The following is a 24,123-nucleotide window of genomic DNA, read 5'->3' on the forward strand; positions in this document are numbered from 1 at the left end:
AGAAGTCTAATAAAGAATTATTATTAAGGGCCTCGATAGAGACTTCTTAAGAGGAGTTTATAGAAGAATTGAGAGAAGTCTCTACTATTAATACTTCTAAGTTATTATATTAAATAAAAAACGCTTATAATTATAATAATATCGCTTAAAAAATTATTTAATTAAAGATATCTAAATAGAGAAAGTTATTATTTAAAATAATTAAGAATAATCTTAAGCTAAAATTAAGTAATTATTATCTTTATAATAGATTATTATATATTAATAATAGATTATATATATCGAATATTCTCGAATTACGAATTAAAATTATTAGAGATATTTATAACTCTTTACTCGAAGGCTATATTAATAGATTATTAATCTATAATAAAATAAGTAGACTTTACTATTAAATAAGAATAACGAATTTCGTTACTCGCTATATTAAGAGCTATTATATTTATAAAAGATCTAAAACTTATAAAGAGAATAAGTAAGATTTACTTAAATTTCTTTTTATTTCCGAATAATACTAATAAGATATTTTTATTAACTTTATTATATTATTATCTATTTATCTTAGATATAGATATCTTTATTAATATATTATAATAATTATAAATAGACTTAATAAGAAGAAGAAATTCGTTTTTTAACTCTCTAAAAGTAAAGATAGTAGTTTAAATCTTTATCGAATTTATATAGCGAGAGAAAGAATATTTATTTATTATTATCTTCGATCGAGGTATCTAGTTTATAATATATTTCTAGAGAAGACTATATAAAAGAATTAGAATTAAATCTAAACTCTTTATTATATTTTATCTTAAAATTAATAAATAGATAGAGAACGCTAACGCTATTTTAAAGTAATATCTTAAAGTTTATATTAATTATAATTAAGATAATTAAATAAATCTATTATTAATAATAGAGTTCGAAGCTAACTTCGATAAGAACGCCTTATTAGATATATTATTATTTCTTCTTATTAAAGAATATATTCTCTACTTAAAAATAGAATTCTTAACTTCTTAAGAATTAATTCGCTAATTAAAGAGCAAAGAGAGATATTAAATTGGCACAGGCAGAGTTCGAGGATTGTTACGGAGGGTGAGAGGTACAGTCCCTATGTTTTTGCTTTGTGGCCCGGGAGCTTAGTCCTACTAACATTAGACTATTTCAATCCACGATAATGCTGTCGATGAGACCTCTCGGTAGACCCACTTGGGTTCGGTCACAATTCCGAATGCCCTTTGAGCTGGAGTTGAGATTTTGGGATATAAGTTACTGCTGATCCTGCAAATTTTAAGATAGCCGGTTCCAGACACGGCACACCATCTCGCTCTTTGTTGAATCTACTCTGATCAAGTCACAGGGGTCTCAAGCGATAGAAAGTCTTCGACTTTTCGACGGTGGGTTCAGTCTACCCAAAGAATATGGGAAGGTAAGTTCTTTCATTTCAGTAAGCTCTGCTTTGCCCCCCATGTCTGTACGCGCGCCTTCTTTTTCCATACGCGACTGCCGCTCAGCTTTGGCATTTTCTCTTTAGGCGGCGTTGGCTGTACGTACAGTAGGCCAATGGAGCGGATGTGGGATGATGATGCCGCCATTAACACCACAAGCGCAATGCGCACTACACACTACACACTTAGCGCGTGAAGATACATTGCGAAAGCTTGCGCATTTAATGACTTCCAGACCTTTCTTAAGAACACCGCGCACGACAGTTTCCTTGATACCATCTCGTTCAAAAAAATTCTGTCTCTCCGAGGCTACGAAGCCAACATAAAAGATTCAATCAGAATGAACCTGTTATCACACTTTTCGGTTATCCTTCTCTCCCTCCTTGTTACAATAACTTCCACCCAATCCACCAATCTCACCACCCCTTCAAATACCGCCAACTTCGAATGTACTCCTCTGCGCGTCTTCGCCCTTCGCCTCGGTCTTTCTCAGTGCGTAGGCTCCGAGTGAACAATCCCCTCAAATACGCAATACTGACTGCAAAATCCGAATCCAGAAATTGCGCCGCAGCCATCCTCGCTCTCCCCCAAGCCACTCAGCCCGTATCCTTCTACCACGCTGGCCGCGATGATATAGGTCGTCTCCCCACTACGAGGTCCCATGGAGACTGCATGGTGACAGTCGATCTGATCGATTCGAGCGAGCTCAGCACGTGGACTTCCATCGGCTTGGTCGCGACTCTGCTGATGAGTGCCTGTGCTGATATTTCGTTGAATAGAGTCTATACTGGAGGGTTTGCGAAGGCGGGCAACGGAAGGGGGATTGCGGTCACTTTGCAGAGATTTGAGGAAGGTCTAGGGGCGGGGAATGCTAGTGGTTTGCTTACTGAGTAGGAAAAAAGGGTGTATCAAGCAAGCTGCCGAGTCTTAAAAATGCCATTTCCTCGGAGTCATTGCGCCTTGGTGTGAGTGATCCTCTTTGTCATGCCTTAACGAAACATTGCATACTTGAAGACTTTGAAGAGAAAATACCTCCCCACACAAATGAAGTCCATAAACCGCTTGTAAGCAAGAAAGATGAATTCACAAAAAAGACGGGAAGAAATGTCCGAATGGATTATGGGGACCGCAAAGACATCAGGAATCATGAGTGCTGACATCGACTTACATGACTCCTTCATCAATTCTTATGTGACGAAGGCCGTAGCAAAGCATCCCCTCATGAATGGCGGCGACAACTCTGCCCTATACTTTGCCCTCAAATCCAGCACTGAAGAAGCAACGAGCTCTTGTACAACATTTAATCACACCCGCGCAGCTATTCAATGCTGCCTACGACTTTGATCCTCTCCCAAATCAGCCTCTACAAGGCGGGAACCAGTTGCAGAAGCTTGTCTCTCTCTTTCCCCCCCTCTCTCCTTTTTCCTTTTTTGTTTTTATAGCTCTCAATTAAGTCCACTGGGAAAGCTAAACGGTACCACAAGGCTCAAGATCGAAACCGCATTCAGAGCTCTTCTTGTCGTGAACGTACCAGAGCGAGTCATGGCATTATGTGACCGAGAGATTTACGCTAAGGAAGGAAATATGTACAGTGGTAGCAGGTATGTAGATATATGGCAGGTGCCAAGGCGCCAGTCAAGTGGCCACTTGGCACACTCCTAACGCTTCCAATGTCAGAGATCCCATATGATGGCATCAGCATAAGTTTTGCAGCTAGAGATCCATGCATTAGCATTGATACAGATAGGCATCCCTCGGATCAAGCCAAGCGTTCGGAATTCTGTTTGACGAACAACGGCAAGCTCCGCAGCTTTGCAAGCTTTGGCTGGGTCATTTAGAATGGAGGCACCCAATTCCTGGAGTAAAGATTGGACGTTTTTCGTGCCATTGATGTGGATTGTAGTGGGGGTCATCATCGCTGGTTCGCATTCGCCTCGGAATGGCTGAGCGGTGGCTAGCATTCGACGAGAGAGACTTCATTACTGGTATAAATGATGGGTCACTGGCCTATCGTCTCCTTGGAGTCGCAAACTGCGTCTCAGTCAATAAGACCGTACCTCTAGGAAGTTCGGACGGCGAGCCTAGTCCGGGGCACATGCGCGAATTGGCGCACGCGCTGAGGCTCCAGGGACGTGAATATTCCTTCTTAAATCTTGTCAGCTGGTGCGGATTAATACACCCTTGAAGAAGTCGATGTATTTACCCAAAACACGACTGACCCTTTTTCCGTTGCGTCCGGCGCTGTGGGTGTTGTCTCGCTCGGCTTAACCGTCTGTCAAGGACTTCTGCAATACTACAGCTCGTGGAGGCATGCTCAGAAAGATGTCGACGCAATGTGCGCTTCATTGAAAGGACTTACCAAGACTTTCCGGCTAGTCAAAATTACGATAAAGGATCGTAAGTTCAATCAACCAGTCATCGATCGAGTTACTGCAAGCATAGATCTGTGCGAGACTGGCGTTGATGAGCTCGATGCAAAGCTACTAAACGTCAAAATGATTCCAGTCAAAGGGAATGGAGACCAGATTCACGGGCAAAACTGTCGAGCACTCTACCCCTTCAGAGAGAGCACGCCCTTGAAGTTACGAGAGATGATTTCCGATCTTCGAGACAGCTGAGTCTTGCTATCAGTACACTTCAACTGTGAGTTATCTTCATCCCAGAGCTCAAGCCCTCTTCTACATATGTTCCCGACCAGATATTCGGAGGGTCTCTAACAACTTGGACCCTCAGTGATGTGTCAGCGATATCCTTGCAGAAGATAGATGCCATTGATGGGAATCTAGCGTCTCTCATGGGTAGTTCCAGTACCCTTAGAGATGGACTCGCCATAGTACAACTCAGCCAGGCTGGTAAAGCTTCCAACCTACATTGACCAAGACTATCCCTAGTTTACACGTTTATCTCAAGAACATGACGAGCAATCGAGACGCCGAAGACAGCTTATCGTTATTCAATGGTTATCGCCTTTGCATTTCGGAGACAACCGAAAAGACACTCTTAACAGACGGCAAAAAGCAACCGGGAATTAGCTACTATGTGACACCCGTTTCACGGACTGGTTGGGAGGAAATACGAGAACGTTGTGGTGTCCAAGAATGCGTGAGATTTTCCTACCGATCTGCTTGCACAATAAATACGACGCTAACAACAATGTCAAGCCGGCGCAGGTATAACTGTCATCGCGTATAAGATCCGCCTGCGTATTCAACGTACGACATCATTGGCTAATTACGACACTCATACATCTATTATCATCGATCATCTCCAGCAAACGATGAAGCCGTCTGATGTTGCAGTCGTGACGTTATGACTTGATTCTACTTCTTCATTCCATATAGTTGGTTTTTACCAGGGAGATCCTTCATGGAGGGACATAGGAGCTCGTATGAAGAAGAACATACTGCTCGCTTATGCGGCGCAGAATTGGGGCAACCATGCGCGTAAAGCCTCGAGCCATGATACAATCACCGATGAGCTTATTGTTGACTTCCTCGGCCGTGGAGCCAATTTGGCATTCTCGACAGAAGTAATTCGCTATTTCTTGCTTGACGCGGCCTCCCCAACGGACGGCGCTGCTTTGAACTTTGCTGCTTGTTTTGATTTGGAGAAGACGGTTCTGACGCTAAGGACACAACGTCAAAGCAGAGGATTTCTGCGGATGGGCGGCATTGCACGTAGCAGCTGGAACGGAGCATGAAGACATAGTGCAACTACTGCTGGAGAAAGGATTAGATATCAAGGCAAAAGGCAGATGTGGGGATACCGCACTGCACTGCGCGGCTGACGCTGAACGTGAACTGTTATGGAGGGTAAGACAGAAAATACCGAAGTGGTCTGCGAGCAGAACACCACTGTTCTAGCTTGGGAAATGAAGTCTTCTTTTCTTTTCTGGTCTTACCGGAGCTCTCTCAAGAGATCAAGCGACGGAAGTTTTGGAACAGGCGGAGAGAAACGCCACCATTGACAGTTTAGGATCCATCTCGCAACGCTGACTCAAGCCCTCCGCCTTCAAAGCATTACGAATTCTGTTTTCCACATTCAATGATCAGTCGCACATAAGAAATCGAAATTCACTCGCATCTCCACTGTCCACCTCCGTAGCCACCAACCCATCAACTCTATCCCCTACGTCATCCTCCCAACCCACCCTCTCGCAACCCCAGCCAACTTCCTCTACCCCCGCCGGACCCTCCGCCCACTTCTTGCAAGGCACCGACCGCGAATGACGATGACGGCGGTTCCCAGGCTCATCGCTCCACACCCACTCGCACCCACACTCCAGGAACCTAAATCCGCAAGCCCAGACCGCAGGTCCCTTTCCGTCACGATTCGGGTGTTCCCAGAAGGTGAAGTCCCAACAATGACACAGAGGCTCCGACTCAATTCCATTCTTTGGCGAACGGTGCGAAAGCCGCAGACGGGTATGGGATAGGATTTTGCGACGCGGGTGATGACTGTGAAGGTCTTCGTCAATCAGGTGGGTTTGATTAGAGTCGAATGGCTGGATGAGGGTGTAGAGATGGCGGGTTGTGAATTCGAGACATAGGAGGGGGAGAGGGTCGAGGTTGGCGATGATGCATTCGTGGAGCTCGGTTGGGAGAGTGGGGAGGGTTGCTGCTGACGCTATGGGGTGGGGAGCGAGAGGGTCGCGGATTGTGAGATTCTTGTTGGATTGTGGAGTTGTTGGTATCTAAGTACCTTTGCCATGACGCTAAGCGAGGTGTTGAGGATGAAACTTACCTTCTCGATGTCAGCACTAGGTGACTGGATTTAAGTCATAAATTGTTGCACACGAACACCTGTCCGGCCTTCCAAGATCTCGTCATTTCCCACCATCTCGCGGTGTCACAGGAGTCTCGTGAGTTTCACGACGTTTATTCCTGGGTGAAGACGACAGATGTGTCAAAGGAAGCAAAGGGTTACGACCCTCAGTTCCTGCTACGATAACACCACAAGAAAAATTCCATATGATACCAGCGCGTGACAGTGAGCAGGTTCAGGGCAAAGCCGAGATGGTCTTTTCCTTATCAAGTGGACTCCAAGTGAGTCTCAGCGCAGTAAATAGATAACAATCCTCGGACAATTACCCTCATACAATTGTGCGCGGATTGCTAGACTTGAAGTATCTAACTGACCGCTTACCGCTGGCTGAGCTACTCCAAGACTGATCGATTCCCGGGCTCCAACACCAAAGATGATGCGGGAGCCCAGGTCGATCTAGGCCGTGATACGACCAGTCTAACATATGCCGGCTCTTCTACAAGAGAGCCCGACTCTTGATACCAGATATATTCTTGGACACAGACATTCCATCTCCGACAGAAGCGATCACGGTTGACGGAGTTTTGTACTCCAGCTGAAATCCAGGCTCGGGCGCGTTCTTTTCTCTCGGAAGCATTTTGACTGCCAATCTGTCCTCGGCTTCGCCAAACTTGGAGCCGAAGTATCGGTCGACCTCGAAGTGCCAGAGTATACTACCACTGTGACCGCGGTCAGTTCTGTCGTACACACTTCAAAATGGCGTGAAAGCTCACCTGCAAAAACATTCAATGCCACGAATGTATCGCGAGACAAGATCATCGGTCTTTGGATCGAACTTTGGCACGCGTTTTCGGGCTTCGAAGTAGTGGTCGATGGCCGACTGGATCATGACGAATACAAATTGAATGGCCGACTGCACGTCAAGTTTCTTCTCTACAGCGACAACCGCGACAAGATTTTGGTAGTCCTTGATCAGGGGTTATTAGCGCCATCCATTGGTAAAATGCTTAAGGAAGTCAGCGATATCTCTTACCCCAGCAGCTTGTTCTTTGTTGAAACTGTACATATCCTAAAGCTACAAGCATGAGTAGTCTCCCGAAACAATCACGGTTTACATTTAGGCCAACTCACGTTCGTCCATGACGCTATATCATTGATAGTGTCCCGGAGTTCTTGTACTGCTGCATGGTAGAATGCTTCGTGGGGGACTTCTATCTCGAGAGTATACTCGACACCAGCAAGGGCTGGCTATCGAACAAGGCGTCGTTAGCCAGATCAAGAAACTTTCGGAATACTCTAGTACCTCAACTGCTGAAGTCGCTCGCCGCATTGCAACAAATTCCTCCATGCTGGGAACTCGCCACTGCTCTCGATTGTGCACTAATTTCTCTGTGCCCCGGGCGTATCGACGGACAGCGTCTATAAAACGCTTTTGCATAGTCGGGGTCGATGTGGTACGGAAACGAGCCCAGAATCTGTAGTGAAACACTCAGTGTCCGAAGTCCAAGCAAAACGAGCCATTGGATTCACATACGCACGAAATGCTGCAACGACGGTCAACTCCGCCTGTGTCTCTGACGTTTCAGGAGTATCGAATATGGATAGAACTACATTGTTGATCTCCTTTGCACCACGTGTATCGTCCATGAGGTTGTCCTCTGGGACATCAAACAGATCATCCCATGCGAAGAGTATTACGATCCATTCGGAGATGGTGCTTAACCGCTCTTTGTCTCCAACTGGATAGCACATGGCGGCGGTTAAGTAGAAGGTACGGACTTCATTCCATTTCCCTGGTGACATCCTCTTGAGACTAGTATCTGGTGGTCAATCTAGCATTTTGAGAGCATGGCACGGTGTTCTCACCTTGCGAACCAGTCTTGCAAATAAGACGCGACTTGATCACCATCCGCATGTGTTCCAGTTGCCAATTGAGATATGGCCTGACGAACATCAGGTAGATATAGAGTGGCCATGACGAAAATTCTATGAACATCCAGCCACCCTTGTTTTCTGATTTCTGTGTAAAAGACAGCGACCTCGTGCAGATGTGCTGTAGGGGTTTTTGACTCGAGAGAAAGTCTTGCTCTTTGTACAATAACTCGCGATGGAGTGGCTAACACACATGAATGGCGTTGACGGGTGCGCCTCGATTGTCATGATTGGGCAAGTTGACTCAGCTCTACCAGTTTATAAAGACTGATTGGATCTCGAACACAAGCCATCTCGATGCTGCATGTGTTTTATTATGACATGTTGCGTCAACTTTAAAAGGGGCGGGTCTCAATAAGCATACTGCATTACCTGCTTATAAATCAGCCACGTCTTGTCTTATACGTGGAGCAGGGTCTTGATCATCTTACACTTGTAAGCACACCGCATTATCTGAGATCTAGCAACGCATTGTTATTCATCGAAGGTACACTCTTAGGCTGTTTAGAATCAACTTTTATGCAGAATGCTTCCTCATCATCAGCCACATTTTGTACGTGGAGCTGGGTATCAACAAGCGCACACTTGTAAGCAGACCTATTCACCATGTCAAGCAGAGTTGTTGACCTCTGGGCTCAACTTTGGCAGAATAGAAAGTGAGCGACACAGCCGTACTAGAGACGGATACTTTCGAGCCCTTGACCACAGTCCCGTCCGTGATGATGTCGATAGGTAGATTACCATGCCTGCCGTACCTGGAATTCGTGGCCCGCGCCGCTATTATTAGTCTTCTCGCTGTTCTCATCATCGGCGTTAGAAGGGTGTATTTCCATCCGTTGAGCAAGTTTCCTGGACCTCGTATCGCAGCTTTGACAACTTGGTATGACTTTTATTTTGATGTAGTCAAAGGAGGAATTGGCATCAAACGTTGGCCGGACCTGCATAAACAATATGGTACGTCGAAGTTCGTTCACAACGACCACACTGCCGATTACCGAGTCCCTAGGTCCTATCATCAGAGTGGCCCCAGATCTTCTCCACGTCGATGATCCTGAGTTCTTCCGAGAGTGAGCCCTCAAGACACATGCTATCATACCTTTCCAGCGTTGCCTAACACCTTTCAAAAGGGTCCATGGCCCTCAAGGGAAGTTTCTCAAGTCCGAATACTTCTATGGTACTGTAGGAGCGCCGAACGCTCTATTGAGCATTCGCGATCCCCATGAGCACAAGATAAGACGTGCGATCGTCAATCCTCTCTTCTCGCAAAAATCGGTCAACGCACTCGCAAGTATGGTGCAAGACAAACTTGAACAAGCCATACACCTTGTAAGAAGGCATCATCTCGAAGGGAAACCGGTCGACATCCAGAGGTTGTATCGATGCATATCGGTATGATCCTAATTGGATTGTTACATTTTTACAGATCCGAATCTGTATTCAGGGTGCCTCCAGCTGACTGGAAGCAGGCGGATATCATCACAACCTCAATGTTTGGATACTCTCAGGATCTCATCCACTTCGGCGACGGTACTCACCCTCCCTTGTTGACCTGCCTGGACGGCTTCTTGTGTCATGTCCACCTCATGACACACTTTCCGTTCCTCGTAAATCTTGCCCAGAAGCTTCCAGCTATCATAAGCAAGAGGATACTCCCGGGATATGTTGATTTCCGCAAAGTATGTCCAATCGAATTTCCCGCGACCGCAGATAAGGCCTAACAATCGCATTACGCAAGGACTGCGGTCATTGGATCGAAAAAATCATGGAGCGACGAGAGAAAGGGAGGTACACGGATGACAACGACCGAACCGTCATGTTCGACCTCTTACTTGAGTCCAATAATGAAAAGGATTTCCAGCGTCTAAGTTTGGAGCAGCTCATCGATGAGGCTTTGATTTTTATCACCGCGGGAACTGACACAACAGCTTACGCACTCTCGTGTGCAACCTTTCGTATTTTGCACACGCCCGGGGTGTTGGTCAAGCTTCAAGAGGAGCTAGGGCGAGTGCCTCTAGGTAAGGAAGAAAGGTTTGAGTGGAAGTATGTTCAGAATCTGCCTTATATGGTAAGTGCATAGTTCTGGAATCTTAGTCTTTCGCGCCCATTAATGTCAGCAATTGGACATGTATAGACAGCCGTCGTCAAAGAAACCCTTCGCATCTCAACTCCTGCAATAGGCCCGTTACCTAGGGTCGTACCTCCTGATGGCGCCCGTATTCAAGGCAATCTCATCCCCGGTGGTGTAAGTCCATCTCTTTTCTTGGTGGTCGTCAAGCAAGCATTCACGTGAAACGGCACTGTTCCTCTTTGCAATGACTTGCATGGTGCATCACCAAGCATTGCAGAACCAGCAACATGGCAAAATTGGCTTGACGAAGAGCCTGGTAGAGTAATTGGCAGATTCAACTCTCTTTCGGTTCTCCGGATCTGGCCATCCTGACTACTCGCTGTAAGTTTAATGATTACACTGACTCTAAAACTCGTTAGACAATCATCCTGAGCACTCTCATAACCATCCACGAAGATCCACACCTTTTCGCCTCACCACAGCGATTCCTCCCGGAGCGCTGGCTTGGCGACAAGGGCATGGAGCTGGAAAGATGGTTCGTGCCGTTTTCCAAAGGCTCGAGGCAATGCGTTGGTAAAAAGTATGTGCATTCCAAAACAAATCACAATAATGCAAGACCGACTGATGTGTCCTGCGTTTTCATTAGCCTTGCCTATATGGAGCTGTATCTCACGCTTGCGAATTTCTTCGGGAGGTTTGAGATGGAACTATTCGAGACTGATGAAAAGAGCATGGAATGGCTAGATCATGGAGCTGCTTTGAACGCATCGAGTGTCAAGGTCAGGGCAAAACCATTGGTTGTTTAATGGAGCCGTCTTCCTGTGTTATCAATTTTATGGCCTACGGCATATCCAGAATCTGAAGTAAAGTAGTATTGCATTGGCCGATCGTGATGCCAGCAGGATCTGCCACACCTGCTGCACGCCGATGACAGCCGCCGAGGAGAAAGATTTTTCATCATATGCGAAATCTGGCCTCTTCATTGAGATGAAAGTCTCGTGTAGTCATTGACTAGCTGAGGAAATTCGTCATAAGTGGGTTCGTAGAATAAGTTGGTTTCGGGAGGAAGATAGGAAAACACTTCGGCCAAAAGCTCGTCTGGCAGCATGGAGATATAGCATTTGCCCAAAACGTCAAGTGGTAGTCTAGAAGATTGTGGCATGAGACAAAGCGTTCGTCGCGAATAAAGGCCAAGATGTGACTGTCTCAGAAGTTGTGGCATGTTCATAGATGACGGAGAAAATTTTACAACAAGGTGCTGACCGAGTTCAAGTAAGGCTGTGATGATACACAATGTGGGGCCTACTGCTCAGCTCTTATGAAACCTTGCGGATCCGTTAGCATGGCATCCAGAAGAACGAGAGGATCTTAGACTCATACCTACTTCTACGCAGAGTCAGCACATTGCCGATGCCACTGGCATGCGAGTGGTACCTTATTTTCGGAGATGCTAATGGATAAACCTCGGCTGTTGATGATTAGCCGAGGCGCAAAGAATCTTGAACTTTTGGTAATATCAACATCCCACCACCAAAATTGATTTTTACAGTCATCACCATGGACACCCAGAAGTTCTTAGGCCTCTTCGAGGAAATCCTTGCACGTGAGCTGAATGTTTTGCCCCTTCTGGTTCCACTTATACTAATTCCAACCAGCGGATACAAATCGAGTGAAAAAAGCGACAGCGACTCTCCGCACGGATTACTATCCACTGCCCGAGTCACTCACAATTCTCCTGCAGTTGATACTCTCAGACCAAGCTTCTCCACTTCGACAGCTAGCTGCCACCCAGGCCCGAACCCTCGTACCAAAGCATTGGAAAAGTTTGTCCGCCGCTCAAAAATCTCAATTTCGCCAGCAACTTTTGCAGGGCACGCTACAAGAAGAGGAGCAGCTAGTCAGACATGCGGCCTCCCGAGTCATCACTGCTATTGCGAAGATAGATCTGGAGAATGGGGAGTGGCAGGATGTCTTCAATGTCTTGCTACGAGCTGCGAATAATCCCAGCGTACGGCAACGAGAAGTGGGAACCTACCTTCTCTTCACATGTCTGGAATCCATGGGGGAAACGCTTATGCATCGATTCCAAGATGTTTTGACCACCTTCTCCAAGACGATACGTAAGTGATCCCCCTTCCCATACCAAGCAACGAGCTGACAACCATTTAGGCGACCCGGAGAGCGCAGAAGTACGGATCAACACCATGCTGGCAATGAGCAGACTCGCAATAGTCTTGGACACAGATAACGATGAGCCATCACTTCGATTGCTGCAAGAAGCCATACCTCAAATGGTGGCTGTGCTCAAGCAGGCTGTCAGCGACGGCGATGAAGACCGTACTACCCAAGCATTTGAGGTCTTCCAAACCTTGCTCGGGTGCGATTCCTCGGTTCTCAACAAGCATTTTGGCGACCTTGTCCAGTTCATGATCAACCTCGCAGCACAGCGAACGCTGGATGAAGATGCCAGAACTCAAGCGCTGAGCTTCTTGATGCAGTGCATTAGGTACCGCAAATTGAAGATGCAGGCTCTGAAAGTTGGAGAACAGATCACACTGAAATGCCTGGAGATAGCATGCGAGCTTGGCGATGCATCTGCAGATGACGAGGACGTTACCACCCCACGGTCAGCGCTTGGACTACTCGACGAGATGGCCGCGAGTCTACCACCCAACCAGGTGGTAGTTCCCCTACTACACGCTCTCGGCCAATACGTCAACAGCCCGGACCCTGACAGGAGACAAGCTGGCATCATGGCATTGGGGATGTGCGTTGAGGGAGCTCCCGAATTCATTAACACTCAGTTGAAAGAGATTCTTCCCTTGATCATGCGATTGATTGACGACAGCGATCCAAGGGTGCGACGTGCGGCAATGGAAGGTGTGATGCGATTGGCCGAAGAGCTTCCAGAGGAACTTGGAAAAGAGCACAAGAATTTAATGCCGACCCTAGTCAAGCAGATGGACATTGCAATGAGAAACCTGAGCGGCCCAGACGACAAGCAAAATCTGGACATCATTAAGACAAGTGTCACTTGCATAGACGTTGTCGTTGAAGGCTTGGATTCGGAAGACATCAAACCGTATCTGTCTGAGCTAATGCTCCGGCTGAGCAAACTCTTCTCGAGTGACATCTTCAAAATTAAAATTGCAGCCATCTCAGCGACAGGCGCCATCGCTGCCTGCGCCAAAGAGGCATTTCTACCATATTTTGAACAGACGATGGACTCATTATCTGCATACGTTGAAATCAAAGACAGCGCAGAGGAACTCGACCTACGCTCTTCAACATGTGATGCCATGGCCAGCATGGCACTGGCTATAGGGCCGAAGCCCTTTCAGCGTTATGTCCAGCCTCTCATGCAGGCAACAGACGAAGGGTTGCACCTTGATCATCCCCAGCTAAAAGAGACGAGCTTCCTCTTTTGGGCCATGATGGCGAAAGTCTACAAAGGCGAGTTCAAACCTTTCTTAGAAGGTGTACTGAAGGCGCTGTTCGAGAGCCTAGAGACCGAGGAGTCTGAGCTTGAAGTCGATCTTGGTGACGAAGCGGAAGATCTAGCAGGTAAAGAGATCACGATTGGTGGGAAGAAGATCAAAATATCTGCCTTGACCGAAGACGACATCATAGCGGCTGATGACATTGAAGACCTTGACGACGAAGCTGCAGCTGCCGGAAGCGATGACGATTGGGATGACTTGGATGTCGTGACCGCAGTTGCCCAGGAGAAGGAGGTCGCCGTCGAGGTGCTGGGAGACATATTGACTCACACGACTCAAAGCTATATCCCGTACATGGAGAAAACCATCGAAATTGTTGTTCCTTTGCTGGAGCATTCCTATGAAGGTGTCCAGAAAGCTGCCATCAGTACCCTGTTCCGAGCATACACTGCCGTCTGGGAACTTCAGCCAGATGCGATGAAGAACGACACTCCTGGTCTGCCCATGGATCCTGAACCCAGCCCACAGATCAAGAAGCTGGGAGAGATTATTATGACGGGTACTCTGGCCATATGGCAAGAAGAGGAGGACAGGTACGTTGAGACGTGCTTTTCGGATGTGATTTGTTCTTTCTTCCCATTGAAATGATGACACATTTCTCGTTAATCCCAGCTCACTCAGAGGCATCAATGCATTGCTGAGAAAACGAATTTGCTTCTGATCATTCCATATACACTGCACTCCCCCTCTCTCAGAGCTTGGTATTTTCAGCAAATGACTGACTTCCCTCAAACAGAGCCACTGTGACCGAAATCAATCGCTCCCTTGCCGCCACTCTCAAAGTCACAGGCCCCTCCTTGATCGCCGACACCGCCGCGCTCAAGAATGTCACCGAGATCCTAGTTGCAATTCTCACCAAAGCTCACGCTTGCCAGAAAGATTTCGGCGACGAAGAAGACCTGAGCTCTCTCGACGGGACATCCGAATCTGATTGGGTCACCATCGATACCGCTCTTGACGTCGTCATCGGCATTGCGAACGCTCTCGGCGAGACATTTGGCCAGTTATGGAAGATCTTCGAGAAGCCCGTCCTGGCATTTGCCAGCGGCAGCGAAGGCTACGAGCGAAGCACCTCCGTGGGCACGATTGCTGAATGCATCAAGGCAATGGGCACCTCAGTCACTCCGTTTACTAGCCATTTGCTCAAGCTACTGCTCCACCGTATGAGCGACGAGGACAGCGAGGCCAAGTCCAACGCTGCCTATGGTATCGGCTTGCTGCAGGAGGGCTCGAAGAACGACAAGGAGATCCTGAAGGCTTTCCCCACTATCCTCAGCAAGCTAGAGCCCTTACTGCAGACGGATGAGGCCCGAGCCAAGGACAATGCGGCCGGGTGCGTGAGCCGTATGATCATGCGACATCCTTCAAATATGCCAGTGGAACAAGTCCTACCCGCACTCTTAGAAATTCTCCCATTGAAGAACGACTTCGACGAGAACGTACCTGTCTACGACATGGTCGTCAAGCTCTGTAAGCCATCCACCCCCCTTCCTCTTTCCTATCACCCCACTCCTCCCTGTAGCAAGCCTGAATAAAACACTGACACGTCTTCCAACAGACCAAGAATCCAACTCAACAATGATCTCCCTAACCCCAACCCTCCTCCCCATCCTCGCCGAAGTCATGGCGCCCAAACCCCCGGGCCAGCTCAAAGACGCCACGCGCGAGAAACTGACCGAGCTGGTCAAATTCCTCGCTACGAAGCAGCCGGCGGAAGTGAGGAAGTATGAGAGTCTTGCTGCTTTGGTGTAGAGAGGGTGGTGGAGGGATGGGATGTGAAGTGAAATAGGTCGTTGGATGTAAATTTGCTTGGGATAGGTGACGTGATTGGTGGTGCCTGGATATGAAATGGGCGATGGGTCGATGAAATGAGATGAGATGAGACGGATGAGCTATGAGAGCCATGATGATGAGGGTTTTCTTCTCGAAGGTGTCGAACGATGCATATAGACACCGTGCTTTCTTGTAGATAGACTTCAGCAGATGGAATGATTATTGACTCTTACAATCTTTATCGACTCCCTCTTCACATATCGACATGAGAGCAATAATTCGAAGCCGCGAATCGCAGGACGTTGTATTCACATACAAAATGACCTATATGTCAAAACCTCTGTATATATACCTTCAAACAACATATTCCATCACCATCATCAGCCATCCACCCACCCTCCTTTTCTCCCTTTAGCCTAAAAACAACACTGCCCCCCATCCACCACCAAATCCGCCCCATTCACATACCCCCCGGCCTGCGAGCAAAGCAACACCACCACCCCCGTCAACTCCTCCGGCACGCCCATCCTGCCCATCGGGTTCCGCTCCCCCCACGTCCTCCGCGCCTCCTCCAGTCCCGACCCCTCATTCAACACCGTATCCATATACCCCGGGCTCACGCTGTTGACGCGGATGCCGTGCACGGCCCACTCGGCCGCGAGGGAGTACTTCAGCGACAGCAGGGCCGCTTTGGAGGCGTTGTACGCGGCCTGGGGTTGCGGGTAGTTGGTTCGGTGGGCGGAGATGGAGGCGAGGAAGAGGATGCTGCCGCCGGTGTTTTGGGCGATCATTTGGCTGGGTCGGAGGTGAGCTGGGAGCTGGGGTGGAGAAGGGTGAAGAATGAGTGAGGGAGAGAGGGGGGGGGGGTTACCGAGCAGCAGCTTGCGCGGAGAGAAAGGAGCCGGTGGTGTTGATTTCCAGTCTTGATTTCCACTCCGAGGGCGCCATGTCGATCGCGTGCGTGCATCCCACGACGCCGGCGAAACAGCATAGTATATCCACGCTTCCGAGCTCCGAAACCGTGAGCTTGACGGCCGACGCCAATTGCTCTGCGTTTGTGGCATCCACTTTGATCGACAACACCCTCGCGTTTGGGAAGTCTGCCTTCAGCGCCTGGATTTCCTGGGCCGATTTCGAGTGATCCAGATCAAATAGCGCCAGACCGGAGAGGCCGTGTTCGAGTAAAGCACGAGCGTTCACGAGGGCGAGGGTTCCGGCGCCTCCTGTGACTGTTGCTCACCCGATTGCAATATTAGCGGTGAGGGGACTTTGGGGAGAGTTCGGGGGGTTAGGGACAGTACCCTCGAGACATGTGTCGACGTACAGATGGCGTTGCCTTCGACGGCGAAGCGTTTGATTGCTCGACCTTCGGAGGTGAGGTAGTGGGGCATTGGCGGGGGAGGACCGGTCATTGAGGAGGTGTCGCCGGTTGAGAGGGTCATATGGGGGATGGATCGAGCGCGGAGGTCATCTTGGGTGGTGTTTGATGGTGAGGGCATTGTATGTGTTGGCGAAAGGTTGGTGGAGGGAGCCGCCTTTTGTAAGTATGGTAGCTGTACGTGAGTAGTAGGGGTATATATTTTGTACAGAGAGCAATGGCAAAGATATATACGGCATCGGAGGAGTGGAGGGTGGAGTGGCTTTCTTTAAGGACGCCGAAAGAAGAGGCAACTTTGCCGAGATCTGATATTGGCTGAGAAAAAGTGGCAGCGGTGACTATTTACATACCCTCCAACTGCATATCAAGGGCCCAATTAGGAAGCTGCCACTTGCATCAAAGTAACATTCACTCGTACTGTTTTCGCAGCATAATGCCCTGGATTGTGCACATTCGGAAAGAGATTGTGTGAGGCTGCCAATGTGTCTAAATGTGTGCTCAAGTGGCCATGTCCTTGACCCGCTTCTGTGCTAAGAGAGCTGATAAGTTCGAGTCATAAGCCGCCGTTGCAATCATCATGCTTTTCCGTCCTGCTTTTGTGAGCCATAAAAGGACCGCTAATTAGAGCAATCCGAGAGCCTCCCATCAAGCTATTCATGCTTTTTGTTCCTGCATCTGAGAGCTATTTTCACCATCTTTCAAGCCTGTAACAAAGGAAATCACCCGGTAGGTCGTGCTGATGTGAAGCTCTAATGCCCATATGTCAAGCCTGCAACAAAGAAACTATCCCGTGGAACGTGCTAGTCTCAAGCACTTATCCCTATTCATCAAGCCTGCAACAGAGGAAGTCGTCCATGGAACGTGCTGATTTGAAGCGCTTCTGCCCATCTGTCGTGCCCAGAACAAATGGAATTATCAGACGGACTGCGGTGTCAGGCGGGCTAAAACGCACCGACTTACTCCTCATCAGATAGGTTAGTATGTCCTTCGTCCACCTGAACACCGGGAGGAGTCCTATGCCATCTGCCTTTCGCGAGCTGTCCCTGCTGATTGCGTTCCACTATAGACACCTCGGTCTCAGTCCAGCAGCAGTACTCTTCGGGGCAAAAGGTCGCCAGCCACAACCGTTCCATGAAATGACCAGTCTCAGGGTCAATATGCACCATATCTCCTTCAAAGAGATCCGCCAGCATCTTCTGGTAGGTCTTCTTTGGGTGTCGATGAATAGTCTCACGCCTCACAGCAAAGATTGCACCAGGCTGAAAGCCGACTGACATAGGCGGTCCGTCATGGCCGTAATTGTCGAAGAAATCTTTGAGATACTGGGCCGGGGTCTGGGGAGCTTTCTTGCCTATGAATTCGAGGTTTTCCCCCAGCCACTTCTGCCAGCATGGGTAATCCTTCCAAGGAATTCCATCCCAGAGATCGAACAGCTCCAGGTCACGTTGGGTGCCGAAGGTAGTGATTTGGCCCACCTTAGTCCCGAGCGCGTTGTCCATCATCTCCAAGGCGGTCATGCCAGTGTGGTCAAAAGCTTTGCCTTGTGTGAAGACGGTAACGTCCTTGAGCTCATCGTAGTACTTGCAGATGTAGTAGAGGTAGGTTTGTCCTTCGCGGCCGTTGTTGTGGAGCTCCTCGAATGCGAAGTCAGGGGCGTTCTTCGGGCCGCCTTTTGAGTAAATCTTGCAGTAGGCGATGACATCCTTGAGCCAGTACAGTTTCTCACTGTAATGTGCGACAACAAATTCGATGCTCGGAGATGAAAGAGTTGTGCTTGATGAGGCTTTGGTCAGTGCTGGAGAGATGTCTGTTGGAGACGACGTTGGTGAGGATGACTCTGGTGTGAACAATGTCGCCGAGGCCGGTGCCGGTGAAGCAGTCTTCGATAAGTCTAAAGACATCTTGATCGCTGGGATGACGGTGGTAGGACTGGAGGATTGGCACGGTGATACACCGGTTTGTCGATTGTCTGAACAGAAACCTGGGTGCGGTGTCAGAGGCTGATAGATTGCAGTAAGAAGACAGCCTAGTCTGTTGCTCTTAGTGGATTTATGGTGACAGTTCGGAAGAGAACAGAAGGATTACAAACCTGTGACTGGCTTTCTATAATAGTAATGGGAGGGAGGGTTTGGATAGTTTTCTGGACGATTATTGAACAAGTTCAGTCTCAAAGTAAGGTTGCCAAGCATAAAACCTGATCAAGTCAGACGTGAAGGCACCCTAAAAGCCGATGATCAGCGGACAATGAGACTGCCGACGTCATTACAAGTGAGCAAATCGGAGGTTACATCTGCAATCTTTGGGGTAGAAAGCCTCTGCACTGGATACGACATCCGGTGATGTCGCTGCTCCTGCTCCGACAATCTCACATATCTCTCGGTAGGAATACCTTCATTTATAGGGACCATTTATTCATTATATTCTGCACTGCTAGGTAGTGGCCTGACAACCAGAGGCTTTAGTCCGCAGTTGAGGGGAGGGGAAGATTGCTTCGATCCGGAGGGTAATTTCCCCCTACCTGGCCGGATATCACCTTGCGGCCGCCGAACCTCGGCACCAAGAGAGCGACCCATACTTGAGGCTGACCTGGAAAGTCTCGGTCACAATTCAACTCCCCATTCACGCTCTGGCCTACATTCGACGCAGTTTTTCTGAGCCAAACATCGTGCACAGCTGCTTAGACTTGAAGCACAGATACGGATATCATCTTTGACGTCAAGTCGTTGGCTCCAGCCATTTCCCCACCCTGAGCGTATGAAGTAGTATCCATACGGAGCCCGCGCCATGCATTTCGGACAGCCATCGAGGTCGTTTACGTAGTAGATATGTCTTTTGATTTGCGGATACTCATAGTCTAGCAACAAAGCTGAAGGACGGGTCAATTCAACGCTTCTGGTGGATCATCTTCAAGGATTTTGATCGAAACCTACAAGTGAAGCAAACCACATTGCTATCATGATAGTACTTGTAATAGTCTCGGCCGGTGCCGATGGTGATATATACATGGTGTACATTGGACTGATGGATCAAGGCTCTCCTGAAGAACTCATCTGTGGTTACGCTGCTGTGTATCAGCGCCGCCGCCGCATATAAGGTCAACTGACGAGTGGGAGTTGTGCAGAGAGAGGGGTTTGAGGAGGAGGAGGATAAAACGTACGCCAGACATCTTCCACCCGGGTAGCAACGAGACTCGCTTCCAGCGAGAGCGATGCGAATCTTCGGCCTTTCTCTGATTGGAGCCATCTCAAAAGAAACCGCCTTCGGGATCCGTAAAGTGTCCAACGTCTTGAAGAAGGGGAGTGCCTTTCAAGATTGAGCAACGGAAGTGGTGAAGGAAGCACACTGATGGTTATGCTTCGAGCCTCGCAGCATGGCCTCAAAATCTAGCCTAATCAACAACAGACGGTGAACAATAGCTCAATATGCAATGTTGCATTCGGCTCCAAACTCAGAAAGGCCTTCGGCCAGCCTTGTGCACAATTGATTGCAGTCAAATGCGAAACTGATTGCCTGAAATCGCGCCTTCCAAGTAGCCTTGTAAACAATTGGTCACAAATAAAGGCTCAGTGTGCAACTTTCTATCCGTGTCTCGAACTACTCGGTCTTGCCAGGCATCAATCCATTTCAACGACTGTAACCAAAGCTAGATCCGTTGGCAAGCAGGAAGGAGGATCTCGCAAAGGCGGCCGCCCTCAATGACAGCCTTGCAGACCAGATAAAGCTGCAGCTCACCAGATGCATGCCAATGAGTCACTGGGCTGCTTTATCTCTGGAGATAATCTCACTTTACTGGGGACCAAGAAGTAGAATTCTACCAACTGAACACTTCTGGCGAACGTCTGGGGTTCACTAAGCTTGTCAGTACACAGGATAAGATAACGCTGGCAACGGACGATTTTATGATAAGCCTGTAGAGTACCTGTAAGGTAATGAGTCATTTCCGATGAAGACTGGCCTGCATACCTATACTTTCAAGTAGTCTGCGTTGCAAAGGCTGTCGATCCAGCTCGAGCTAACCTCGGCGCACCCTCAGAACCCTCATACATTCGACATCTCTGTTCATTATTGTCGGGAGAACAGCATCTGCCTCCGGACTGGGTTCCGATTCTCTCCCGCTGTGCATCAAGCTCGATCCCACGCCTGACAGCACCGAGGTCTGCCAGCCACGTGTTGGATCAACCACCCAATTCGCATGAGGTATTAAAACTGGCCCAAGACAGTCCTGAGACAGTTTAATTCATGCAATCTACACATCACTCAACCTGAATCTTGACATGAGTAGGTGAACCTCGAGCAGAGGGAGCCCGGGCTGAGGATCAGTTCCTCGGTCTGGCCTGTACAACCATTCAGAGTATAGGAGTGTCTCCCTACAATTAGAAGTCCCACACAGAAAATAGGCGAAAAAGTTCCAGGCATGTCGCCAGAAGGAGCAAATGATCCCGAGCAGAGGAAGTCTTCGACGGGAAGGACCCTCATTCTGGCCTGTACGGCCATAGAAGATGAAGGGAGCATCTCGTGTCAGGTCTCGGAGGAGTCCCTGACAGATGACTTGAGGGAATTGGAGATGCCCGGACAGAAGGAGTCTTTGTTGGGGAAGGACCCACAGTTGGCCTGTATGGCCATAGAAGACAGCGGGAGCGTGGCTCCGTGCATCATGAGTGGCATCATAGATCATCCAAGCCACCATCTACCCTCCCCAAGAACTCTCCTCTCCCCCCATTCAATAGCTCATCAACATCAACCCCACCAGCGGTAAGATACCTCTCACTAACTCCGACGTTGACTCTCTGGCCCAAAAGCCCCTTTAGCTCCCCTCTGAGCGCCCCCAATTCGCCTTTCGTCAAGCTCCTAGCCTCCTTCTCCTTCTTCTTCCTTCCCTGACCCCTTCCTTTTTTGCTCGCTTCTCCAGCCGCAAACTCCTCGCTGTCATAGTCAACACCTAGGTCCTCGGCGGCAGTCTTCAGCCAGTTGTCTTCATGACCTTTCTTCTCTTTAGCAAGGGTTGCGTCGGAAATTTTCTTGCTAAGTATCACACGAGGTTTTAAGCGTGAGACGACACGGGTGTCAAGGTCAAGCGTTCGCATGAAGAATTTTTTGCGGTCACTGTCATGCTCGCTCGCTTTGCGCGCGTGGACTTTAGCAATGAGTCGACGCATACCCTGGACTTCTTCAGGCGAGCACAACACGATGCTCGAGCCCGAATTCTCTGCGCGGGCGGTTCTTCCAGAGCGATGAACATACATGTCGGCTGCTCGAGGCAGGTGGTAATGGAGGACAAGCTGAACGGAAGGGATATCAAGTCCTCTGGCTGCAACATCCGTCGCTATCAGTATAGAGGATGGCGATGAGGCGGATGAAAAGCGCTCTACGGAGCGGAGCCGGGCTTTCTGGGGCATCTGGGAGTGAAGAGCGTAGGCGGGGAGACTGAGATTTTGGAGAAACGGTGTAAGACGACGGACAGACGTTATCGAGTTGGCGAAGATAAGCGTCCGCGTGTGTGGGTGGAGAAGTAACGTCGAGTATAGATAAAGGTCCTGCGGGTCCTTGTTAAAGAGAGAAGCAGTATTGGACTACTGTACAGACCTTTTCTGTCCCAGCACACTCGACAATTCCTTCTTTGAGGCCTGTCGCCATTTGCGAGATGGGGTTGACATCAATGAACTTGGGCTTCTGGTCTCGAAAGTTGAGCTTTTTCAGTAAATATTCGAGGGATTCTCGTTTGCCCATCAGATCGCCACCTTTTGGTTTTCCCTTCCCTGCCAGTTTCTGCTGCAAGTCTTTCTGAAACGTGGCAGAGAAGACTAGCGTCTGTCTTTGCTGCTTCCAATCAATTGTTTCCGAATCGCGTTCGTCTTCGCCATTTGTTGCTTCATTTGTTCGGTCTAAAACACTAAGGATCTCTTCCACCTCTTTGAAGTGGCCTTCGCTCAGCAGCCGATCGGCTTCATCCACAATTAGAAACTTGATTCTACGTAAAGAATCTATCAGGTCCTGACTTCCACTAATGACTTCCCACAAGCGACCAGGGGTCCCAACGATAATATCAGCGTGGGCAATCTGACGCTGTTGCTTATGCACAGACAGACCTCCAGTCAGGGTCGCTATAGAAAGCTGTGCAGAGCCGGGATCCAAACATAAATCTGTGAGATGTGCAGACAACTGATGCGCAAGTTCTCTGGTGGGTGAAAGAACCAGGGCCAGAGGGCTTTGCTGCCGTCCCTTGCCTTCCGCTTCTGCATATGGTACTTTACTACGAATAGTCTCAAGGTAGTGCTCGTAGATAGGTATTCCGAATGCTAGCGTCTTGCCGGATCCGGTCGGTGCTTTGCCTATAACGTCGTGGCCACCCAAAATTTCTGGTATAGCGGACCGTTGTATCGCAGTCGGCTGCAAGAACTTCATGCGGGCGAGAGACGAGATTGTCCGAGAAGACAGATTTAATGGTTCCCACGCAGACACTAGGACCGTTAGTAACAGAAGAAATTCTGAATCATCCGTTTCCGCTCACCATCGCCTTCCTCGTTATCTGCTATATCACGACCCTCGTCTGCTGTGCCCAACGCCTCGAAGGTATTTTTTGATGCCTTGGGCTGAGACGTGGCCTCCTTCTTTTGCTTTTTGTCCTGCTTCCGACGCTTCTTCTCAACCCTGCTAGTATCTTTCTCCCTTGGGACCTTGCCCTTGGACCTCCGTGGGTCCACATGTGTTTCCGATTCCTCTTCGTCAAAGCCTTCCCATTCTTTCTCATCTATTCCTACAGTAGTATCTGGAATCTTAGGTTCCTTACTCCTTCTACTTGCGAAATTGTTGGACAGAAGCTGCCTTGAGTGGTCAGTATACCGCAAAACAAGGTCCGCAAAGGCCATGCTTACACACCTTGTATTCCACCTTTCCAAGAGTTGGATCCTTCACAACGTCGACGTCTGAGAGCTCTTCCAAGCCAAAAAAGCCTTCGGCATCCTCTAAACGGTCAACAGTCACCTGATTCCATGGAAGCTTGTCAAGGACAATGGCTCCACCACTCGAACCTTCTTGCGAGCCGTCGTTCTCGAGATCGATTCGTTGTCTTTTTTTAGCCTTAAATGAAGCCAGATCACGGCGCCTCTTCTTTTCGATCGGCGTCATACCGGGTGCTTGCTGAATCGTATTGGCGGGGGAAACGCAAACATAGGACTCATGTGACAAAACTAAATTTTGTCGAGATGCGCCGGGTAGGAAGGGTGAAAAGAACTACAATTTTCAAACCACCCCCACTCAACT

The 24,123-nt window shown here is 48.7% G+C and overlaps 8 protein-coding genes across 8 annotated transcripts; 4 read left to right on the forward strand and 4 right to left on the reverse strand.

Moving 5' to 3' along the window:
- Positions 1-1,788: 1,788 nt before the first annotated feature.
- On the forward strand, positions 1,789-2,342 carry HO173_010944 (uncharacterized protein; the record flags this gene model as incomplete). The annotated part of the gene is made up of 2 exons (XM_037312829.1): positions 1,789-1,940; positions 2,006-2,342. The coding sequence occupies 2 exons, from the start codon at positions 1,789-1,791 to the stop codon at positions 2,340-2,342; spliced, it is 489 nt and encodes a 162-aa protein (XP_037160261.1).
- A 1,045-nt stretch (positions 2,343-3,387) lies between these two features.
- On the forward strand, positions 3,388-4,066 carry HO173_010945 (uncharacterized protein; the record flags this gene model as incomplete). Its single annotated transcript, XM_037312830.1, has 2 exons — positions 3,388-3,580; positions 3,636-4,066. The coding sequence occupies 2 exons, from the start codon at positions 3,388-3,390 to the stop codon at positions 4,064-4,066; spliced, it is 624 nt and encodes a 207-aa protein (XP_037160262.1).
- Positions 4,067-6,708: 2,642 nt separating this feature from the next.
- On the reverse strand, positions 6,709-8,188 carry HO173_010946 (uncharacterized protein; the record flags this gene model as incomplete). The annotated part of the gene is made up of 7 exons (XM_037312831.1): positions 6,709-6,931; positions 6,986-7,179; positions 7,246-7,281; positions 7,344-7,460; positions 7,516-7,687; positions 7,747-8,025; positions 8,079-8,188. 7 exons carry the CDS (start codon positions 8,186-8,188, stop codon positions 6,709-6,711), a joined length of 1,131 nt encoding a protein of 376 aa, XP_037160263.1.
- A 907-nt stretch (positions 8,189-9,095) lies between these two features.
- On the forward strand, positions 9,096-11,018 carry HO173_010947 (uncharacterized protein; the record flags this gene model as incomplete). Its single annotated transcript, XM_037312832.1, has 6 exons — positions 9,096-9,211; positions 9,272-9,533; positions 9,611-9,820; positions 9,880-10,209; positions 10,276-10,386; positions 10,632-11,018. The coding sequence occupies 6 exons, from the start codon at positions 9,096-9,098 to the stop codon at positions 11,016-11,018; spliced, it is 1,416 nt and encodes a 471-aa protein (XP_037160264.1).
- Positions 11,019-11,769: 751 nt separating this feature from the next.
- On the forward strand, positions 11,770-15,464 carry HO173_010948 (uncharacterized protein; the record flags this gene model as incomplete). Its single annotated transcript, XM_037312833.1, has 5 exons — positions 11,770-11,815; positions 11,868-12,332; positions 12,382-14,245; positions 14,449-15,182; positions 15,271-15,464. The coding sequence occupies 5 exons, from the start codon at positions 11,770-11,772 to the stop codon at positions 15,462-15,464; spliced, it is 3,303 nt and encodes a 1,100-aa protein (XP_037160265.1).
- Positions 15,465-15,901: 437 nt separating this feature from the next.
- Positions 15,902-16,984, reverse strand: HO173_010949 (uncharacterized protein; the record flags this gene model as incomplete). Its single annotated transcript, XM_037312834.1, has 3 exons — positions 15,902-16,280; positions 16,357-16,714; positions 16,810-16,984. 3 exons carry the CDS (start codon positions 16,982-16,984, stop codon positions 15,902-15,904), a joined length of 912 nt encoding a protein of 303 aa, XP_037160266.1.
- Positions 16,985-17,819: 835 nt separating this feature from the next.
- On the reverse strand, positions 17,820-20,106 carry HO173_010950 (uncharacterized protein; the record flags this gene model as incomplete). The annotated part of the gene is made up of 3 exons (XM_037312835.1): positions 17,820-18,844; positions 19,794-19,924; positions 20,021-20,106. The coding sequence occupies 3 exons, from the start codon at positions 20,104-20,106 to the stop codon at positions 17,820-17,822; spliced, it is 1,242 nt and encodes a 413-aa protein (XP_037160267.1).
- A 1,421-nt stretch (positions 20,107-21,527) lies between these two features.
- On the reverse strand, positions 21,528-23,988 carry HO173_010951 (uncharacterized protein; the record flags this gene model as incomplete). Its single annotated transcript, XM_037312836.1, has 4 exons — positions 21,528-22,397; positions 22,447-23,321; positions 23,372-23,681; positions 23,740-23,988. 4 exons carry the CDS (start codon positions 23,986-23,988, stop codon positions 21,528-21,530), a joined length of 2,304 nt encoding a protein of 767 aa, XP_037160268.1.
- Positions 23,989-24,123: the final 135 nt, after the last annotated feature.

The sequence above is a fragment of the Letharia columbiana genome (assembly GCF_014066305.1).
Source record: "Letharia columbiana isolate WasteWater2 chromosome Unknown Sc0000054_s0, whole genome shotgun sequence".
Lineage (NCBI taxonomy): Eukaryota > Fungi > Ascomycota > Lecanoromycetes > Lecanorales > Parmeliaceae > Letharia > Letharia columbiana.